This window comes from Capra hircus, chromosome 4 (assembly GCF_001704415.2).
Source record: "Capra hircus breed San Clemente chromosome 4, ASM170441v1, whole genome shotgun sequence".
NCBI lineage: Eukaryota > Metazoa > Chordata > Mammalia > Artiodactyla > Bovidae > Capra > Capra hircus.
The window spans coordinates 7,194,213-7,213,469 of record NC_030811.1 but is presented as its reverse complement, the minus strand read 5'-3'; the positions used below and the strand labels follow the sequence as shown (position 1 = coordinate 7,213,469).

The window sequence follows — 19,257 nt, the reverse complement described above, 5'->3', positions numbered from 1 at the left end:
CCATATGTACATGCATGTGTGTGTGTTCAGCTGTGTCCGACTCTTTGTGACTCTATGGACTGTAGCCCTCCGTGCATGGAATTTCCCAGGTAAGAATACTGAAGTGGGTTTCCATTTCCTTCTCCAGGGAATCTTCCCAACCCGGGGATTGAATCTGTATCTCCTGCATTGACAGGCAGGTTCTTTACCACCGGCACCACCAGGGGAGCCTGGAGAACTCCATCTTTCTCCACAAACCAGTGTCACATAAGGCGTTGAAAGTCCATGGGAGGAAATAAATACAATGGTTGCAGAAACTGTCTGAGTCACCTACATGGAGACTGGACTGTATCTAAAGGGGCCATTTCTTTTTTTTTTTTTTTTCTTCCCTAAGTCTTTACTGAATTTGTTACAGTATTGCTTTTCTTTTATGTTTTGTTTTTTTGGCTGCAAGTCATGTGGGATCTTTAGCTCCCCAGCCAGCGATCAAACCCCCACCACCTGCATTGGAAGGCAAAGTCTTATCAACTGGACCACGAGGGAAGTTCCTAAAGGGGCTCTTTAATACATCAGATTGGACTGGTTTTTACATGAGAGCAAACATTTTATTCTGTGTTTTCTCTGGAAATAATGGATAAGACCTAGGAAAGATTATGAAATCTGAGACAATGGAAACATATACTTTTTCTCTCTATTCCCTAAACATAGTATATGTTTAATTTTGCCACAGAGGCCATTTCCAGTGGATTCGAAATTGTTCCGCAGGGAGTGACTGACTTATAGTCTCAGAGGACTCATTTCCATACACTTGTTCAAAACTTTAGGTTTGTAAAGGCAGCTATTACCTCAAGAAGAATTAAACCTAAACAACATTTTCCCATCCATTATCTTTTATCACAAATCCTATATCAACAATATGAAGCTTAAGAAAAGTTCAGTTCAGTTCAGTTGCTCAGTCATGTCCAGCTCTTTGCAATCCCATGGACTGCAGCATGCCAGGCCTTCCTGTCCATCACCAACTCCTGAAGTTTGCTCAAACTCATGTCCATCAAGTCGATGATGCTATCCAACCATCTCATTCTCTGTGGTCCCCTTCTCCTCCTGCCTTCAATCTTTCCCAGCATCAGAGTCTTTTCAAACGAGTCAATTCTTTGCATCAGGTGGCCAAAATATTGGAGTTTCAGCTTCAGCTTCAGGCCTATCAATGAATATTCAGGACTGATTTCCTTTAGGATGGACTGGTTTGATCTTCTTGTAACCCAAGAGACTCTCAAGAGTCTTCTCCAACACCAGATACAAAAGCATCAATTCTTTAGCACTCAGCTTTCTTTATAGTCTTAATCTCACATCGATACATGACTACTGGAAAAACAAGAGCTTTGACTAGATGGACCTTTGTTGGCAAAGTAATGTCTCTGCTTTTTAATATGCTGTCTAGGTTGGTCATAACTTTTCTTCCAAGGAGCAAGCATCTCTTAACTTCATGGCTGCTGTCACCATCTGCAGCGATTTTGAAGCCCCCCAAAATAATGTCTATCACTGTTTGCCCACCTATTTGCCATGAAGTGATGGGACTGGTTGCCATGATCTTAGTTTTTTGAAGGTTAAGTTTTAAGCCAACTTTTTCACAGTTTTCTTTCACTTTTCATCAAGAGGCTCTTTATTCTTCTTCATTTTCTGATCATAATGAGACAAAAGCAGAAATTACTTCTAGGAAAATGTGCTTCCATCTGGAAACTAAAATGGCACATTGTATTAAACAACTCTGGTTGAAAACAAAAATACAAACTGACTCTTTAGAATTTCTTAAAGATCATAATAATGAAAACACTAAATATCAGAAGCTGTAGGCTTCATTGAAAGAAGTGACCAGAGTAAAATGCATTGCACCAAAAACTTTTTCAATAAAAGTAAAAGAAAGAAAGGGCTTCCCTGGTGGCTCAGCTGGTAAAGAATCTGCCTGCAATGTTGAGAGACCTGGGTTCAATCCATGGGTTGGGAAAATGCCCTGGAGAAGGGAAAGGCTATTTACTTCAGCATTCTGGCCTGGAGAATTCCATGGACTATGTGGTTGCAAAGAGCTGGATACGAGTGACCTACTTTCACTTTCACTTTCAAAAGAAAGAAAATAAATTCTCACTTAAAAAAAAACCTGCAAAAAGTAAAGTAAGGTAAATTAAAAGCAAGTACAAGTACAAAAGACAAAACTTTATGTATTAGCAAATAGGTGCCAACACCACCATTAAGAATGTGATACTTCATGACCAAGAGGGATAGAAAACAAAGAGGTTGGTTGAATATTGGGAAATCTGTTAATGTCATTCACTCAATTATTTTCATGGATGATTTTTTTAAAGTCTTTAATAAAATTCAATAGCCATTCATGATAAAACCCCCAAGAAAATAGTGATTGGGGGAATATGATTACACACCACACACACAAATACCTGTAATACCCTGCTGTAGTTCAGCTGCTATCTTACTTGCCTAATTGGGAAACACTCAGGGTGGGTGTGATATCTGGTCGGGAAGATCCTTTGGAGTAGGAAATCACAACCCACCCAAGTGTGCTTGCCTGGAAAATTCCATAGACAGAGGAGGCTGGTGGGCTGCAGTCCATAGGGTTTCAAAGAGTCTGACACAACTGAGAGGACACACACATGCTCAAATGAAGACATTTCCAGGAAGACAGCAAGTGTTCCCATACAATACTATTCAGCGGTATAACGGAGGTTTTAGCAAACAAAGAGCAATCAATTAGGGGCATAAGAATACATGGAGGCACGCATGGCCCTCTGGGGCTCCTGGGCTCAAGGCCTTTGTGTCCCCTCTTTCTCTGATCACAGGAAACAGCCTTCACTCAGCCTCCATGACCTTCCCTGAGCTCCAGTGGGCAGATTCAAGCAATTGTCAATTAGGGAGGAAGGAACTGGGAAACCAGAGAAATAGTCAAGAGGAGCCTTGGGGTAAGGTCTTGCTTCCCCATCAAAGGATACACACAGTAATGCCTTTGTGTTTGTTTGCAGATACTGAAACTACTCCTGGAGGCAGAAGTTAACGATTAATCATGGTATGCTCCCCACAGCTTGTAGACCCTAGACCAGTTGGACCTGAGGGACGATGATGCTGACTCTTACTTACCTCACCACCAACCCATCAGAAGACCATCCAAGAGCTGATCACGCCCTCTTTGGACAATAAAACTTCTCACTGTCTTTCCCAAGGGCTTTGAAGGCATGAGCCTACTGTGTCCCCTTTTGCCTGGCAAAGCAATGAAACGCTCCTTTTCTACCCAAAACTCTGTCTCCAAGATTTGACTCAGCATTGGTGTACAGAGAAGCTGAGCTTTCTGTGGTGACCCAAGGACAACAGAGCAGATAAAACCAAGGCGGGTCTTGGAATGCAGGAACAGAAAACCAGACCCTTATCATCCTTCCCTCCCCTGTGTTGTAACTATTAATGGATTCCAGGTCCTCCTGAGCAGTATAACCTGTCTCCCTTCCTACTCCATAGGGAGAAGGCATTTGCCTTACTCTTCCCCCCAACCTAGTATACGTGACTCATCCAGTCAGCAAATGACCCACAAGACCTCTATCCCACTCCTTGCACTCTGGGTATAAAAGCAGACTAAGGACCCCTGTTTAACATCAGTTCTCCCTTGAGCTGGCCCGCTGTTGTAACAGCGTCTCCCACTCTAATAAACTTTATTTCCCTTTCATTCTGTCTCATGTCTGGAAATTATTTTCCAACCCACACCTGGACCACAGCACCTTCTGCATCATAAGTGAAGGAGAAGTGAGAAGCTGGGATACCTCCATAAGATGGAACACTACGCAGCAATAAAGGAGAACAAGCTCTTGGCACATACAGCTTGAATGACTCCCCAAATCATTATGCTAAGTGAATGAAATCAGTCTCAAAAGGGACTTTGTTTTCCTTATCTCTAGATTCTCAGCATCTAGTATAAAACCTACCAGCCAGTGCAAACAGCCAATCAACGTCAATAAAAAGACGAACAGGCACAAACTTCCAAAACTCTTCAGAGAAGGAAATAAGCTTCATTCTTCTATTGCACTAATCACAGTGCATAGTATTAATCTGTCTGTCTTCTACCCTGGGAGGCAATGGGCACTACTGCTCTCAGCATATGTCACATGGGCTACTCTTCCCCATGATGCTCAAGAGCAGAACCAGTTTTCTTAGAAGAAATCTAAGAATTGGAATTTGAGAATTTGGGAGGCAGTTCTTCCTGGGTTACTAAATCAGCTTTGCAAAATTTCCTAATTGTCTTATCTTGAGCAAGTTATTTAAGCTTTCTATGTTTTTATATTTCCTTCTGTAATAAAGGTAATCAATCATAATATCTGGAAAGTTGGGAGAATTAGAAAAGGAACTTAAAGTACTCAGGACAGTGTCAGGCACACAGGAAGCACCTGGAAGTTGTTAGCTGTGATGATCAGCAGTTCATTTTACAGAGGAGGGAGCAGAAATCCAGATGTGGTTAAGGACTTGCCAGAGGTTACAGTAAGAGGGGCAGAACCAACCGTACTTGTGCAAGTCTCAACTGCTTTAAGCCTCTGTCACTTGAGCTGCAAAATGAGGGGGTTGGACAACATCTTCTCTAGAGAGCTTCCAGTTCTACAGTTCTCATTCTACTAATTGGCACCTTAGGACTTACAGAACTAATTTACCCGCCTGAATGGTCTAGTGGTTTCCCCTACTTTCTTCAATTTAAGCCTGAATTTGGCAATAAGGAGTTCATGATCTGAGCCACAGTCAGCTCCATGTCTTGCTTCTCCATTTTAGCTTCTCCATCTTTGGTTGCAAATAATATAATCAATCTGATTTCAGTATTGACCATCTATCTGGCAATGTCCATGTGTAGAGTCTTCTCTTGTGTTGTTGGAAGAAGGTGTTTACTATGACCAGTGTATACTCTTGGAAAAACTGTTAGTCTTTGACCTGCTTCATTCTGTACTCCCAGGCCAAATTTGCCTGTTACTCCAGGTATCTTTTGACTTCCTGCTTTTACATTCTAGTCCCCTATAATGAAAAGGACATCTTTTTTTGGGTGTTAATTCTAGAAGGCCTTGTAGGCCTTCATAGAACCATTCAACTTCAGCTTCTTCAGTGTTTCTGGTCAGGGCATAGACTTGGGTTACTGTGATATTGAATGGTTTGCTAAGGAAACAAACAGAATCATTCTGTCATTTTCGAGATGGCATCCAAGTACTGCATTTCAGACTCACTTTTTTATCCTATGATGGCTACTGCATTTCTTATAAGGAATTCTTGTCCACAGTAGTAGATATAATGGTCATCTGAGTTAAATTCCCCCATTCCAGTCCATTTTAGTTCTCTGATTCCTAAAATGTCAGTGTTCATTGTTGCGATCTCCTGTTTGAACACTACTAATTTGCCTTGATTCTGGATCTAACATTCTATGTTCCTATGCAACATTGCTCTTTACAGCATTGGACTTTACTTGCATCACCAGTCACATCCACAACTGGGTATTTTTGCTTTGGAAGTGATGGGATTCCAGTTGAGCTATTTCAAATCCTAAAAGATGGTGCTTTGAAATTGCTGCACTCAATATGCCAGCAAATTTTGAAAACTCAGCATTGGCCACAAGACTGGAAAAGGTCAATTTTCATCCCAATCCCAAAGAGAGGCAATGCCAAACAATGTTGAAACTACTGCACAACTGTACTCATCTCACACGCTAGTAAAGTAATGCTCAAAATCCTCCAAGTGAGGCTTCAATGGTATGTGAACTGAACTTACAGATGTTCAAGCTGGTTTTAGAAAAGGCAGAGAAAGCAGAAATCAAATTGCCAACATCCATCGGATCATCAAAAAAGCAAGAGGGTTCCAGAAAAACATCTATTTCTACCCTATTGACTACACCAAAGCCTTTGATTGTGTGGATCACAACAAACTGTGGGAAATACTTTAAGAAATGGGAATACCAGACCACCTGACCTGCCTCTTGAGAAACCTGTATGCAGGTCAGGAAGCTACAGTTAGAACTGGACATGGAACAACAGACTGGTCCCAAATAGGAAAAGGAGTACCTCAAGGCTGTATATTGTTACCCTGCTTATTTAACTTCTATGCAATACACATCATGAGAAATGCTGGGCTGGATGAAGCACAGCTGGGGTCAAGATTGCTGGGAGAAATATAATTAACCTCAGATATGCAGATGACACCACCCTTATGGCAGAAAGTGAAGAATTAAAGAGCCTCTTGATGAAAGTGAAAGAGGAGAGTGAAAAAGTTGGCCTAAAACTTAACATTCAGAAAACTAAGATCATGGTTTCCAGTCCTATCACTTCATGGCAAATAGATGGGGAAACAATGGAAACAGTGACGATTTTATTTTTGGGCTCCAAAATCACTGCAGATGGTGACTGCAGCCATGAAATTAAGAGATGCTTGCTCCTTGGAAGAAAAGCTATGACCAACCTGGACAGCATATTAGAAAGCAGACATTACTTTGCCATCAAAGGTTCATCTAGTGAAAGCTTTGGTTTTTCCAGTAGTCATGTATGGATGTGAGAGTTGGACTGTAAAGAAAGCTGAGTGCTGAAGAACTGATGTTTTTGAGCTATGGTGTTGGAGAAGACTCTTGAGAGTCTCTTTGACTGCAAGAAGATCCAACCAGTCCATCCTAAAGGAAATCAGTGCTGAATATTCATTGGAAGGCCTGAAGCTGAAGCTGAAACTCCAATACTTTGGCCACCTAATGTGAAGAACTGGCTCATTGGAAAAGACCCTGTTGCAGGGAAAGATTGAACGCAGGAGGAGAAGAAGATAACAGAGGATGAGGTGGTTGGATGGCATCACCGACTCGATGGACATGAGTTTGAGCAAACTTCAGAGGTTGGTGATGGACAGGGAAGGCTGACATGCTGCAATCCATGTGATTGCAAAGAGTTGGACACGACTGAGCAACTGAACTGAACTGACCAGGCTGAATGCCTTTTTTATTGTCTGGAAATGACTTACTACACAGCATCAGTAAATTGGTAAAAAAAAAAAAAAAAAAAAAGACAGACACCGGAGTGGGAGACTCTTCTGCTGCATTAATAATATACATATATTATCTATCTATCTATCTATATTGATATATGTGTGTTTGTGTATATTGGAGAGGGGCATGGCCACCCATGTCAGTATTCTTGCCTGGATAATCCTCATGGACAGAGGAGCCTGGTGGGCTACAGTCCATGGGGTCCCAAAGAGCTGGACGTGACTGAGCGACTAAGCACATATGTGTATGTGTGTGTGTGTATAGTTCCTCAGTCATGTCCAACTCTTTGCACCCTATGGACTGCAGCACGCCAGGCTTCCCTGTCCTTCACCTTCTCCTGGAGCTTGCTCAAACTCATGTCCATTGAGTGAGTGATGCCATGCACCATCTCATCCTTTGTTGTTCCCTTATCCTCCTGCCTTCAATCTTTCCCAGCATCAGGCTCTTTTCTAATGAGTCAGTTCTTTGCAACAGGTGGCCAAAGTATTGGCCCCTCAGCTTCAGCATCAGTCCTTGCAAAGAATATTCAGGCTGTTTTCCTTTAGGTTTGACTGATGTGATCTCTGTGTAGCTCAAGGGTCTCTCAAGAGTCTTCTCCAACACCACAGTTCAAAAGCATCAGTTCTTTTGTGATCAGCCTTCTTTACAGTCCAACTCTCACATCCAAACATGACCACTGGAAACCTCATAGCTTTCTCTATACAGACCTTTGTTGGCAAAGCGATAGCTTTGCTGTTTAATACACTGTCTAGATTTGTCATACCTTTCCTTCCATGGAGTAAGCATCTTCTAATTTCATGGCTGCAGTCATCATCCACAGTAATTTTGGAGACCAAGAAAAGAAAATGTGTCACTGTTTCTACTTTTTCCCTTTCTACTTGAGATGAAGTGATGGGACCAGATGCCATGATCTTTGCATTTTGAATGTTGAGTTTTAAGCCAGCTTTTTCACTCTCCTCTTTTACTCTCATCAAGAGGCTGTTTAGTTCCTCTTTGATTTCTGGCATAACGGTAGCATCATCTGCGTATCTGAGGTGATTGATATTTTCTTGCCAATCTTGACTCCAGCTTGTGCTTCATCCAGCCCAGCATTTCTCATGATGTTCTCCACATATAAGTAAAGTAAACAGGGTGACAGTATACAGCCTTGTCATACTTGTTTCCCAATTTTGAACCAGTCTGTTGTTCCATGCAAGGTTCTAACTGCTGCTTCTTGACCCGCAACCAGATTTCTCGGGAGACAGGTGAGGATGTCTGGTATTCCCAACTCTTGAAGATCACAGTTTGTTGTGATCCACACAGTCAAAGTCTTCACCATAGTCAATGAAGCAGAATTAGATGTTTTTCTAGAATTCCCTTGCTTTCTCTATGGTCCAACGGATGTTGGCAATTTGATATCTGGTTCCTCTGCTTTTTATAAGCCCAGGATGGAAAATTGTGGATATTATTATATATTTATTATATATGTGTATATATATCATGCATATCTTTTTAAAAAGTCACGTTCCTTAAGTATGAGGGAAGGGAGGCAAATCCTTGGTAATTAGTAAAGCTAGTGGAGGTGATAGATTTCTGGCCGAACTCTGTAAAATTCTGAAAGATGATGCTGTTAATGTGCTGCACTCAGTGTGCCAGCAAATCTGGAAAACTCAGCGATCACCACAGGATTGGGAAAGGTCAGTTTTCATTCCAATCTCAAAGAAAGTGAGTGCTAAAGTATGGCAAATAATTACATTGAATATATTTCAATCCATTCTTGGATGTGTCTCAGGGACATTTACACTGCACATTCTTATTACAAAACAAGTATTCATGTACCCATGTTCACATTATTTTGATGAAATGATTAAAGTAATGAGATGGGAAATAAATAGAATGATTTTCTTTGTCTCATCTACAGCATTAACCTGGGATGCAAAATAAGAATAACTGAATGTATTTATACTGAAAATTACCACTGCAGCTACCTTGTTTTCTTTTTTCATCTTAAGCCTGAATTAAATTTTCTTTGAGGGGTATGTGTGGTTCTTTGGTTGAATATTTGCTTGTGTTGTAATACAATACAACACAAGTTTTAATATAATAAATACAATATTACATTATTAATTAACAATTTCTTATAATTTACATTATAATATTACATTACTAATAATGTAATATTGCATTTATTGTAATACAATAAAGTTGTAATACAATAGCATGTTAAATTCACACCTAACAATTTTGATTGAGACACTGATGATGAAAACCATAGAGACCAAGTCCTCCCACATTCTGCAGAGTGAAACAGAATCTATCCACTCAGAGTGACCGCCTCTGCTGGAGCCCTGTACTTCTTTGCCAGGTACTTCTCATATCTTTGAGCCTATGCTAAGTTCCCGGATGGCTCAGATGGTAAAGTGTCTGCCTACTATGGGGGAGACCTGGGTTCAATCCCTGGGTCAAGAAGATCCTCTGGAGAAGGACATGATGACCCACTCCAGTACTCTTTCCTGGAAAACCCCATGGACAAAGGAGCATGGTAGGCTATAGTCCATGGGGTCGCAAAGAGTCGGACACAACTGAGTGACTTCACTTCACTTTAGCGATGGAACAACCACAGCAATAGTTTCTTTCCAATAGTATGTTAGTTTCTACTGTACAGCAAAGTGAGGCAGCTATAGATAGATAGCAGCTGTGTTAAAGGTATAGTCCTGTTTGTTTGGGGGAAGTCAGGGCAAGGCATATGTCCTCTTTTGGACAGAATGGGTGAGGGCATGGAGAAGATGATTTTAAGATGACCAAGGAAGGAGAGTTGGCATAGGTCACATGTGACCTCCAGACCATGTTGGAAGAACATGGAAATGTGCTTGGGAAAAGCCTACAATTACTAGGTGAAGAGGACCCATTGGAAGAGGAGAAAAGGGACAGGCATGTCTCTATTTTATCCATAGATTTAAAAGAATTTTTGTAACTTGAAAGTCACAGTGGTCACAGAAACCTTGGTTACACATAATTTCTACCAGTACATAATGATGAATCCAAGGAGAATGTAGACTTTGACTGACAGAGGGGTTGAGAATGTTGCTCAAAGCTTCTAGGGGAAAAAGGTGAGGGGAGATGTCTGGAGGGTGGACCAAGTCTACACCAAAATCATCTTGAACTTTTACAAAAAAACTGAAATTCATCCCTGTGTTCTTAGAAGGAGTAGTGGTGCTCTCCAAGGGGCAGGGGGCATTCAATTTGCACAAATATGAGAGAACAGAAAATAACAATAAGCAAATAATTCATCTGCATGGGGCAGCTGTTAGTTTCACAGGAAAAGGAGAGAGAAATGGTTATTCAGCAAACTGGTTGTTGTTGGTCAAAGATTTCCTACAGATACATCTGAATACACCAAGCATTATTCTCTTATCTGTTGAATATCTTTTGGGACTTTTGGCATTTCAAGTAGTTGAGTTCTGAAAAATCTATTTACCAGAGAACTCTTTGTTCATAAAGGTCAGTTGATAAGGAACACTTTGAGGCCTTCAGTAAAATTGTAAGTGAACAAATTTTCACTCATCTAGAAGGATTTCTATCAGTACCTCCTTCTGTAAGCTTAACTAAAGGAAAGAATCGACCTTTCTAATAAACTAAAAGGGTAAGATGATCAGCACCGTCTAAAGACAAAATAAGTGAGAAAATGCCGGGGTCCAGCCCCGGTGGATCCAGGGAATTCGAAGGGTGGACGGCTTTGGCGTGGAAAAACTTTTTATTTATTAATATAAGATTAGATTAAGAAACTATAGTGTAGTAAGAAGATTAAGTGGAGGAAGAGGGCTGAATAGCTTGGTTTACGTGGAAGGCCAATAAAATTCCAGACAAGGAATTTGCACCATCTACGTTGGGCCACCGGCGCCCGCTTGAATATCTAAGGGTGCCTCGCCTTAAGCTCCCTTTCATGCGGGTCTTAACAGCCAGGGCAAGTAAGTAGACCTGGCGAGCCTCCGCGCCCCAGGTGGAGATTCAGCCTGAAGTTAAAGTAAAGAGCAGAGAGAAGGAAAGGGAGAGAAGAAGAAAGAGAGAGAAAGACATGGGGGGGGCCAGAGTCCCAAGAAACCAGGCCGAGAGACTAGTTCGAGAAACTGGCCCGAGAAACTGGCCCCCGTCCTTTATTGTTCAGAAGGCTTTTTATACTTTTGATAAAACATGGAGACCAATGGATAACACAAAATTATGTAGTGTTCGCAGCCCAGACTCTTTCTGTACATCATTTTGTATACAAAAGGTCTCAGGTGATTTACATTATCTTCTGGCCAAGAGGCTTGTTAACACTTTTTGGCTCTCTTCCTTAATGAATGTTAATTTTGTTTCCCCTGAAGTGTTTTTCTTTAATCTGCATCTCCTTAAAGCATTAAAGTTACATCTCTATAGAACAAAGGTGCAGTGGGATATAACAAAGAAGGTACTTAACTCAAAGATCTAATGTTGCTAATACCAGGTCTACTACTTGCATTTCTATATACCAACTATATCTAAAAATAAAGGATATGAAAATTTGGCAGCAAGCGTTGACTCAACAAATGAAACTTTTAATCAGTCCTATTCTAAAGATTTTGACTCCTCAGAAGCCCCTACATTCCTAGGATGTTTTAAGCTTCCTGTGCCTCCTGCGGTCAGGAGGCCTCAAACAATCACACGCGCAGCTTTACGAGTCCTGCAGGCAGGCTAGAAAGCCATCAGAGGGTTTTTTGGATTGAAACACTCTTTCAAATGCAGAAGACTAAAGCCCTGAATTGACTTTTTCCAGAAAATGTCAGAAGAGTGGAAAAGCAGAGCACAAAAGCCAGCAGATTTTTGTTGGGGTACATGCTTAGGAATTTCCAGAGGGGTCCCTGAAGTCTGAGCACGCCTTGCGTATGTCAGCTTCCTTCCTCATGACCTTGTCACGGGCGGGATTCCTCACACTGGCTCCCAGCAAGAAAAGCTGTAGGAGAAGATCACCCACCAATCTAGAAAGAATCTAGAGGAGAAATCTCTTTTAGGGATAAAGAGAGAAAGCTCGGGGCCATCTTCTTTGGTCTCCTGCATTCTCTGTCTTGGTGTCTCTGAGAAAGAATTCATAAATAGGGAGCATCAATACTTTCTGCTTCAGAGTTTCACAAGTTGAGAATTTATCCCTTCCTTGTCAAATCAATCAAACATATACCAATTATCAATATTGAACTTACTCTCCTTAGCCCTGAGAGTCTCAGAGAAAAAGGAGAATTCTCTGAGTTACATGGGGCAGGACCACCCAAAAATATGCAGGAAATATAGACAGATTTTCATGAAGTTTAATCCTTAAACAGAGAGGAAAAAAACTCGTAACCCATTAAGGATGATTTCAAGTATCTTATTCTGACTCAAAACATCATCTCTGGCTCTTTGCTGCCTTGAAATCCAGTAAGCTTCCCTTTCTGCCAATTGCCTTTCCATTTCCACCTTCTGCTCTTGCTGTTCTAGTTCATCCTTCAGCTTTCTGATTTCCTCTTTGAACTCCTGTTTTATCTGAGCTTTCGCTCTCTCAAGCTCTGCTCTGTAATATTCTTGTAACACTTGGATTTGCTTCTGAATCTCCTCCTCGGTCTTCTGATACTGGCTATTCATGTAGTATCTCCCCTTGCACTTGTTCACCACATCCTGGACCAGGGCCAGCAGCTGCTCCCTCTGGTCCTCCTGTTCAGCTCCTGTGGCCTTGTTGTTGAAAACACAGTAGCGATTTCTGAACTTGCGAATTGTTATGCTCCGTGTCCGTGTCCCCTACCCGACCGAATGAACAAGTCCACCAAAGTAATGCAAAAGGCATAAAGGGAGTTTATTTCTGGTGCGCCAGGGTCCTAGCCTCTCCGACACAGCAGAATGCGGCTGGACCCCGAACAAAGAGGTATGGCGGTTTATATACAGTTTGTCCCTTAGTCCAGCAACAGGCATAGTTGGCACTACCTGATTGGTTACATGCGAAGCTGAGCTCATACATTCCCCTGATGCTGCTTCCCTATAGATTTTTTTTTTAATCTGGTTATGGAATGTTTAGCGCAGGAGCTACTGACCTCCTTATTTGGTTATGGAATGTTTAGCGCAGGAGCTACTGACCCAGGTCCCTGATGTAGTTACACACCTCACTAAGTCTTCTGATAACCTAACACGAATCAGCTCTTGGATGGCTGTAGGAGCTTTCTTTAAGTAATCATGGAAATCCATGCCGTCTAAGTCATCTTTCCGGGTGAATAAGAGAATCATGTGTTCCCTAGCTTTCTCTCCAAACATCGTCAGGATCTTCTCTGTGGCTTTCTGGTCTTCCAGAGTGTAACGGCCCAGTGGGTTGACTAGGAGCAGAGCATGAGGCCCCGGGGAGGTCAGCACCATGCAGCGGGTAATCTCCTTGACAGTCTCAGCATCTGGGGCCTCCGTGTCAAAAAGGCCAGGTGTGTCGACGACGACAATTCCTCCCCTTCCAGGTGCTGCTTCCTTTCTCACAGTGCTTGGTGATGGATACAGCAGAAAAGCTAGACAGAAACACTTTCTTTCTGAGGATGTTGTTTCCTGTTGCACTTTTTCCTGCCCCAGTCTTACCCACTAAGACAAGTCTCAGCTGGGAATCTCCGGAGTTTGCAAGCCCTGGAACATCAGGAAACAGAAGACCCAGTGTTTGAATGAACTTCAAATGTCTCCCCTGCAAGGCTCCTGCCCACTGAATAAATATTCAACCCTGAATATTCATTGGAAGGACTGATGCTGTAGCTGAAGCTCCAATACTTTGGCCACCTGATGCAAAGAGCAGACTCACTGGAAAAGATTCTGATGCTGGGAAAGGTTGAAGGCAGAAGGAAAAGGGGGTGGCAGAGGATAAAATGGCTAGACAGCATCACCAAATCAATGGACATGAATTTGAGCAAACTCCAGGAGAGAGTGGAGGACAGAGGAACCTGGCAAGCTGCACTCCATGGGCATGACTTAGCAACTGAACAGGAATAACAACAGATATTTTTCAGGATCCCTTTCAGCTCTTACTCTGACCTTGTGGAAGCAAACAGCTCATAGAGGAGGAAACAATGTGATTAAGAAGAGGACTCTGAGTTGCTACCAGTAGCTGTTCTTCATAAGATAGGAGGTAACACAAAATTGACTATGCATATTCGACTTCCTAGGAAAGTTGAAAGTTAATATCAGAGCAGTAGAGCACAGCAATTGAAACCTGAATTTAAACACCAAATCATCTACCAGCTCTTTCTGTGCTTGTATTCACCAGGTCTCTGCATATCTCTGCAATGTCAAAGTCCTCTGGATTTGTCAGGCATAGACCCAGGACCAGAGGGAAAGCTTGTTTTTCCGAGAAGGCAGACTTTGCTGTCGGGCTCTTGAACTTAAGGGTCTGATTCCTGCACGAGGAATTCTACGTTATACTTACCCATTTATGCTTTGAGACAATGCCTACATTATCCGACATACAACATTATAGACACTGTTACCAACTCCAGTTTATTTTCAGAGCCGTCACCATTCACCCAGGTCCTCAGACTGGAAAGCCAGGAGTCACCCTTGACTCCCCTCTTTCCCCACTTTCCAGACCCGCCCATCAGCATGTTCTCTTGGCTCCAAGTCTGTTCGCCTGTCTCTGGTTTGAAGATCATCATTCTAGTCCAGATTCCATCACCACCCCTGCCTCAGTAGTCTCCTAACAGGTGTCTCCACTTCTGCTTTGTTCCTTTCAGTCTATTCTGTGAGGTGGGCTAACCTTGAAAAAATATCAGTCAAATAGGACCAGAAACTTGCAGAAACCCCTCCTGTGACGTCCACAAAAATCTGTAGTTAATCTCCATCTCCCACACACTTTCTGATGAAGTGTTTGCTGTTCCCTGAATCCCTAAGGCAGAGTTTTCCCCATTTCAGAACCAGAATCCCGGGATAAAAGAAGTAAATTTCCCAGTGCTGCAAACACTGGATATGGGATGGCTAAGATTTACCTAAGACAAAATGTACATAAGAATTCAGAGTATTCTTAATAGTTAGTCTCACAATAGAAACTCCAACCTAAGGAGATCCCAGGATATTGGTTGGCTTTAGAGAGAGGGTGTAGGAAATTAATGGCCCGGCAGTGAAAAGGCACCAAGGCCAGTGCCAACACTGCAACCATTGTCCAATGCTCATAACGAATTGATGGCAGCCTCTGAAGATGGCAGCCATAGCCATGAAGGAGTCCATCTCTGCACTCGTACCTCTTGGGAAGGTGGATTCTCAGCTCCTCTCATCAGGATGAGTCTGTTTCTCCAACCCTTCAGTCTGACTGGGCCATGTGACTTGTGTTGGATCATAGGATCATGAAAACATGGATATGCAGAGAATCCAAAAGCACTGACACATTGTGCTCTGCCTTCTCTTTCTGATTTTTGGAACCCTACACCTGCCCTGGACTAGCCTACTTGATGAGGGGCACAAGGCCCTGTTACCCCTGTCTGCCTGGCCGACCCAGAGCTTGCTGACCACCAGGCATGTCTGTGAGGCTATCCAAGATTCTTGTGTTGCATCCTGAACCACCAGCCGAGCACCTACACATGAGTCAGTCTGGCTGAGATTAGCCAGGTTAGTGCAGACCCAAGCACAGCCCAAATGAGTGACCCTCAAAATTAAGAGTCAAGTAAATTGTTGCTGTTTTAGGTTCCTAAATTGCAGAGTGATTTGCTGAACCAGCAAAAGCTCAAATGATAGAATCTATTCCTAGGACAAAGGGGTAGAGGGAGGGTTATATGAGAAAGGGAGTGATCAGTCTGTTGAGTTTGTTGCTTAGAGGGAGGCCACCGGGAGCAAGGAAATTAGGGGCCTGAATGAGGCATTGATCACCCCCATGTTCCTCCTTCCCAGTACTCTCGGGCTGAAGAGAGGGGCAGAGAAACCACCTGGGAGGCCACAACCCCTGATCCGTGTGCCCACATGTTAGGAAGTAGCAAGTAAGAAACCTCATCAAGCCCGGGAGCAGTCAGGGTACTGGAACTCTCCTCCTGCTCGCTGTTAAGCTACATCACAAGGAGGATGCAGAGAGGGTGGAGAGAGTGAGACAGCAGACCAAATGAGGGGAAACTGAGAAATGTGGTTGAAGACGTTTTGCTCTTGTACAGGTTGGCTGGATGACAAGGCAGGAGAGTCCCAGCCCTCCTCCCAAGCCTGGCTGCCCTCCCCAAGCAGCGTCTCACCATGGCTGCTCCTGGGTTCACTGAGGTACTGGGCTGCCATTGTGGTTTGGATTCCTGGGAATAAAGAGACAGAACTATGTTGTGTCAGGGAAATGCAGAACAAACCAGAAACATCAACCTCCTGTAAACAGCACCTTCTCTTTCTTCATAAACTTGCTAGTTGATCTCCTCTATTTCTCAATACTTAGTTCTGCTCTCAGTCTCATTTTCAGACTGCCAAATTTCTTTACACAGATGTAAGTGCTTCAAGTGCTTCCTTGGCACTGGTTCTGGGTGCCTTTCCCTCCTCTATTCAATTATTGCTCTGAATGCCATTTATATGTAGTCTGCAGCCTGGACCCTTCCAGTGTTACAGCCTTTTCTATCCCAGTCAAATTCTCCATTTGGCAATTTTGTGGGCATCTCAAACCTATTTGGACAAAATGAAACCCTGACTTCCATCCCCAGCCTGGTTTGAATTTCAGTAAGTGGCATCACAAAATGGCTTATGAAGAACCTTGGGGTCATCTCTAAAACACTTCTTTCCTCACTTGCTCACAGTCCATCACCAAATCCTATAGATTTTAATTCCCCAAATGAAAAATCATCCATTTCTCCCCATCTCCATGTGAATCCAATTCTATAATTTGATTGCAATGTAGTAGGCTCCCAAATGATACTGTATCTTCAACCCCGCCTCTACTCAATAGTCAGATGCCTTTTTAAAATTTATAATCAAAGGATAATTGCTTTACAGCATTGGGTTGGTTTCTACCAAACATCAACATGAATCAGTTATAGGTTTACCATGTTCGCTCCCACTTGAACATCCCTGCCACCTCCCTCCACATCCTGCCCCTCTAGGTTGTTACTGAGCCCCGTTTTCAGGTCCCTGAATCATACAGCAAATTCCCATTGGCTACCTATTTTATATATGGTGATGTATATTTCCATGTTACTCTCTCTATACATAGTCAGATGCCTTTTTGATATTTGGCTTTTTTTCTCGTTTAGGTTTTCTAATGGATTGCTTTTGTTTTTTATTTTTCAAATAGTTGAAAGCCCTGGAATGATCCCAAAGGCCTTGCACGATCAATTTCTCTCTCAAAAAGCTTTAATCATACTGGCCTCCTCAGTGTCCCCTGAATCCTCTAAGCTCCCCCCAGCTCCTAGATCTTTGAGGAGCACTTGCCCGTCCTCAGAGCACTCCCATCCCCATGCAATGGCTAACTGGTTTCTGCTCAGCCCTGAGGCCTCAGTGTTTTGTTATTTCTCCAGAGGGGTATCTCCACCCACACTATCAACCAACAAGACAGGTTTTGTTCTAACTACACCCAAGAGTTTCTATAGAATACATACCACGATAGGAAGTGGTTTGATTTTTTTTACTGTCTCCTTGTAGACTGCTAGCTTTGTGATGGTGAACCATCTGTGTCTTGCATACCCCCTTGTTCCTGAGGAAAAAAGCACAGTATTGGACAAAGCATGGATCTCAAAAAATGTTTGTTTAATAAATTAATTGATTAAAAAATACCCCACTGTTTCTTGCCTCCTCTGTGACTGAGCTTTATATCTTGCTTGCATCTGACTGTGAAAAAACTTATCTTTTCCTTATTAAAAACACATTGCTCTTGAAACATGGCATTACATATTAGGTGTTTTATTTTCTCACTACATTCTAAGGTTGGGCAATGGAGAAAGCCATTTGGAGAATTCTTAGCAGAGCAGATTTTAACTAGAACAGGCTGAAAATGCTATTTGCTAAAGATAGAGTCATCTGGTAGAAATGCATCAAATACAAATTTGAAACACTTTCTTTTGAAAGTCAGTTAGGAATAAGAGTAGGAAACAGCTTCTTATAAACTGGGAGGTGAAATCACAGAATTTTAAAGAATAAGCTTTGTTCATAAAGCTGATGTTGGTTGTGGGCGTTAGGAGAAGGAGTCAGATACCCGAAATAGGAACAGACAAGCTTTGGGTTATTTCTTAAAGTCTGCTGTCCAGTCTGTGGACTCTGTCTTCAGCATTCTTTAATGCTGTTCTGTTTATCCTAGTTCAGATACTAAACCAGGGGACTGACCTTGTCTACACACTGACACTGGATGGCTGAATTCTCCTCCTACTGTTTAAGGAACAGGCATCAGTTGGTCCCCTGCTCCTCCTGAATGGTAGACAGTAATATGGGTTGGTGTCTCCCTCCTCCTGTCTTCCAGAAGCTTCTCTTCCCCAGCTTGGGGTGAGGCCCAGGAAGTTACTGTCCCTGAGGAGGCGGGTCCAAAGGGGCAGCTCTGAGCAGAGTTAGCTGGGTAACAGACTCACTGGTCCTGCTCTGTGTGCTGGTTTTGCAACAGGGGAAGTGCTGAGCTGTGCCTCTTACATCTCCTCGAGCTCTTCTCACCACCAGCTTCCCACAGAATGAATTCTGTCTGCTTGGTCAATGCTAATCCTGAAAACTTCAAGTTTTCTTATAAATTCTATGAATGGTGAGAGGAATCATTTGTTTGCACAAGAATCTTCTGAGCCATCACCATGGAAAGAGGCATCAATTTGTAGAGCTTAGCCTTCAAAACAGATTACAGCCTAAAATCATCAAAAACAGCAAAGAGAAACCCAATGAGAAATATATTTCGAGAGCAAGTTTGCAAGGAGATTTAAGATATAGATCCAGGGGAGGAGTCCCCGTCCATCATATCATGCATTTCCCTCCCTCCCTCTCACCCCCACAAACATACTTCTTCCCTTACCTAGAAAATCTGGGGCCTGCTCCCTTCTCTTACTTTGAAGACAAGGCTGAACCAGGAGGTGATGCAAAGCTATTAAAAGGAGGAGGTAGGAGGAGACAGGAAGTGAGGGCAGAGGCATCCAAACTCTCGCAAGAGACCTGCTGCCCCTGTGATCATTTAGGAGAGTTAGAACTCTTTGCAAAGATGAAACTGTTTTGTGTGGTTCCATAAGGTTGCCCTGAGCCACATGGGTTATTGAGCTCATGAAATGTAAGAAGTGGAATTGAAGAACTGAATTTTGCATTTTATTCCAAATTGTTTAATTGAAAGTTACAGTTCAATGGCC

The 19,257-nt window shown here is 42.6% G+C and overlaps 1 protein-coding gene across 1 annotated transcript; it reads right to left on the bottom strand.

Annotated features, from left to right (window-relative positions):
- Positions 11,939–18,990, bottom strand: LOC108635826 (GTPase IMAP family member 4-like). Its single transcript, XM_018046766.1, is given in 8 exon segments — positions 11,939–12,748; positions 13,072–13,074; positions 13,166–13,466; positions 13,468–13,639; positions 16,210–16,263; positions 17,548–17,642; positions 18,566–18,768; positions 18,933–18,990. Coding segments are annotated over 7 exon segments (1,053 nt in total). The 5' UTR covers positions 18,568–18,768; positions 18,933–18,990; the 3' UTR covers positions 11,939–12,322.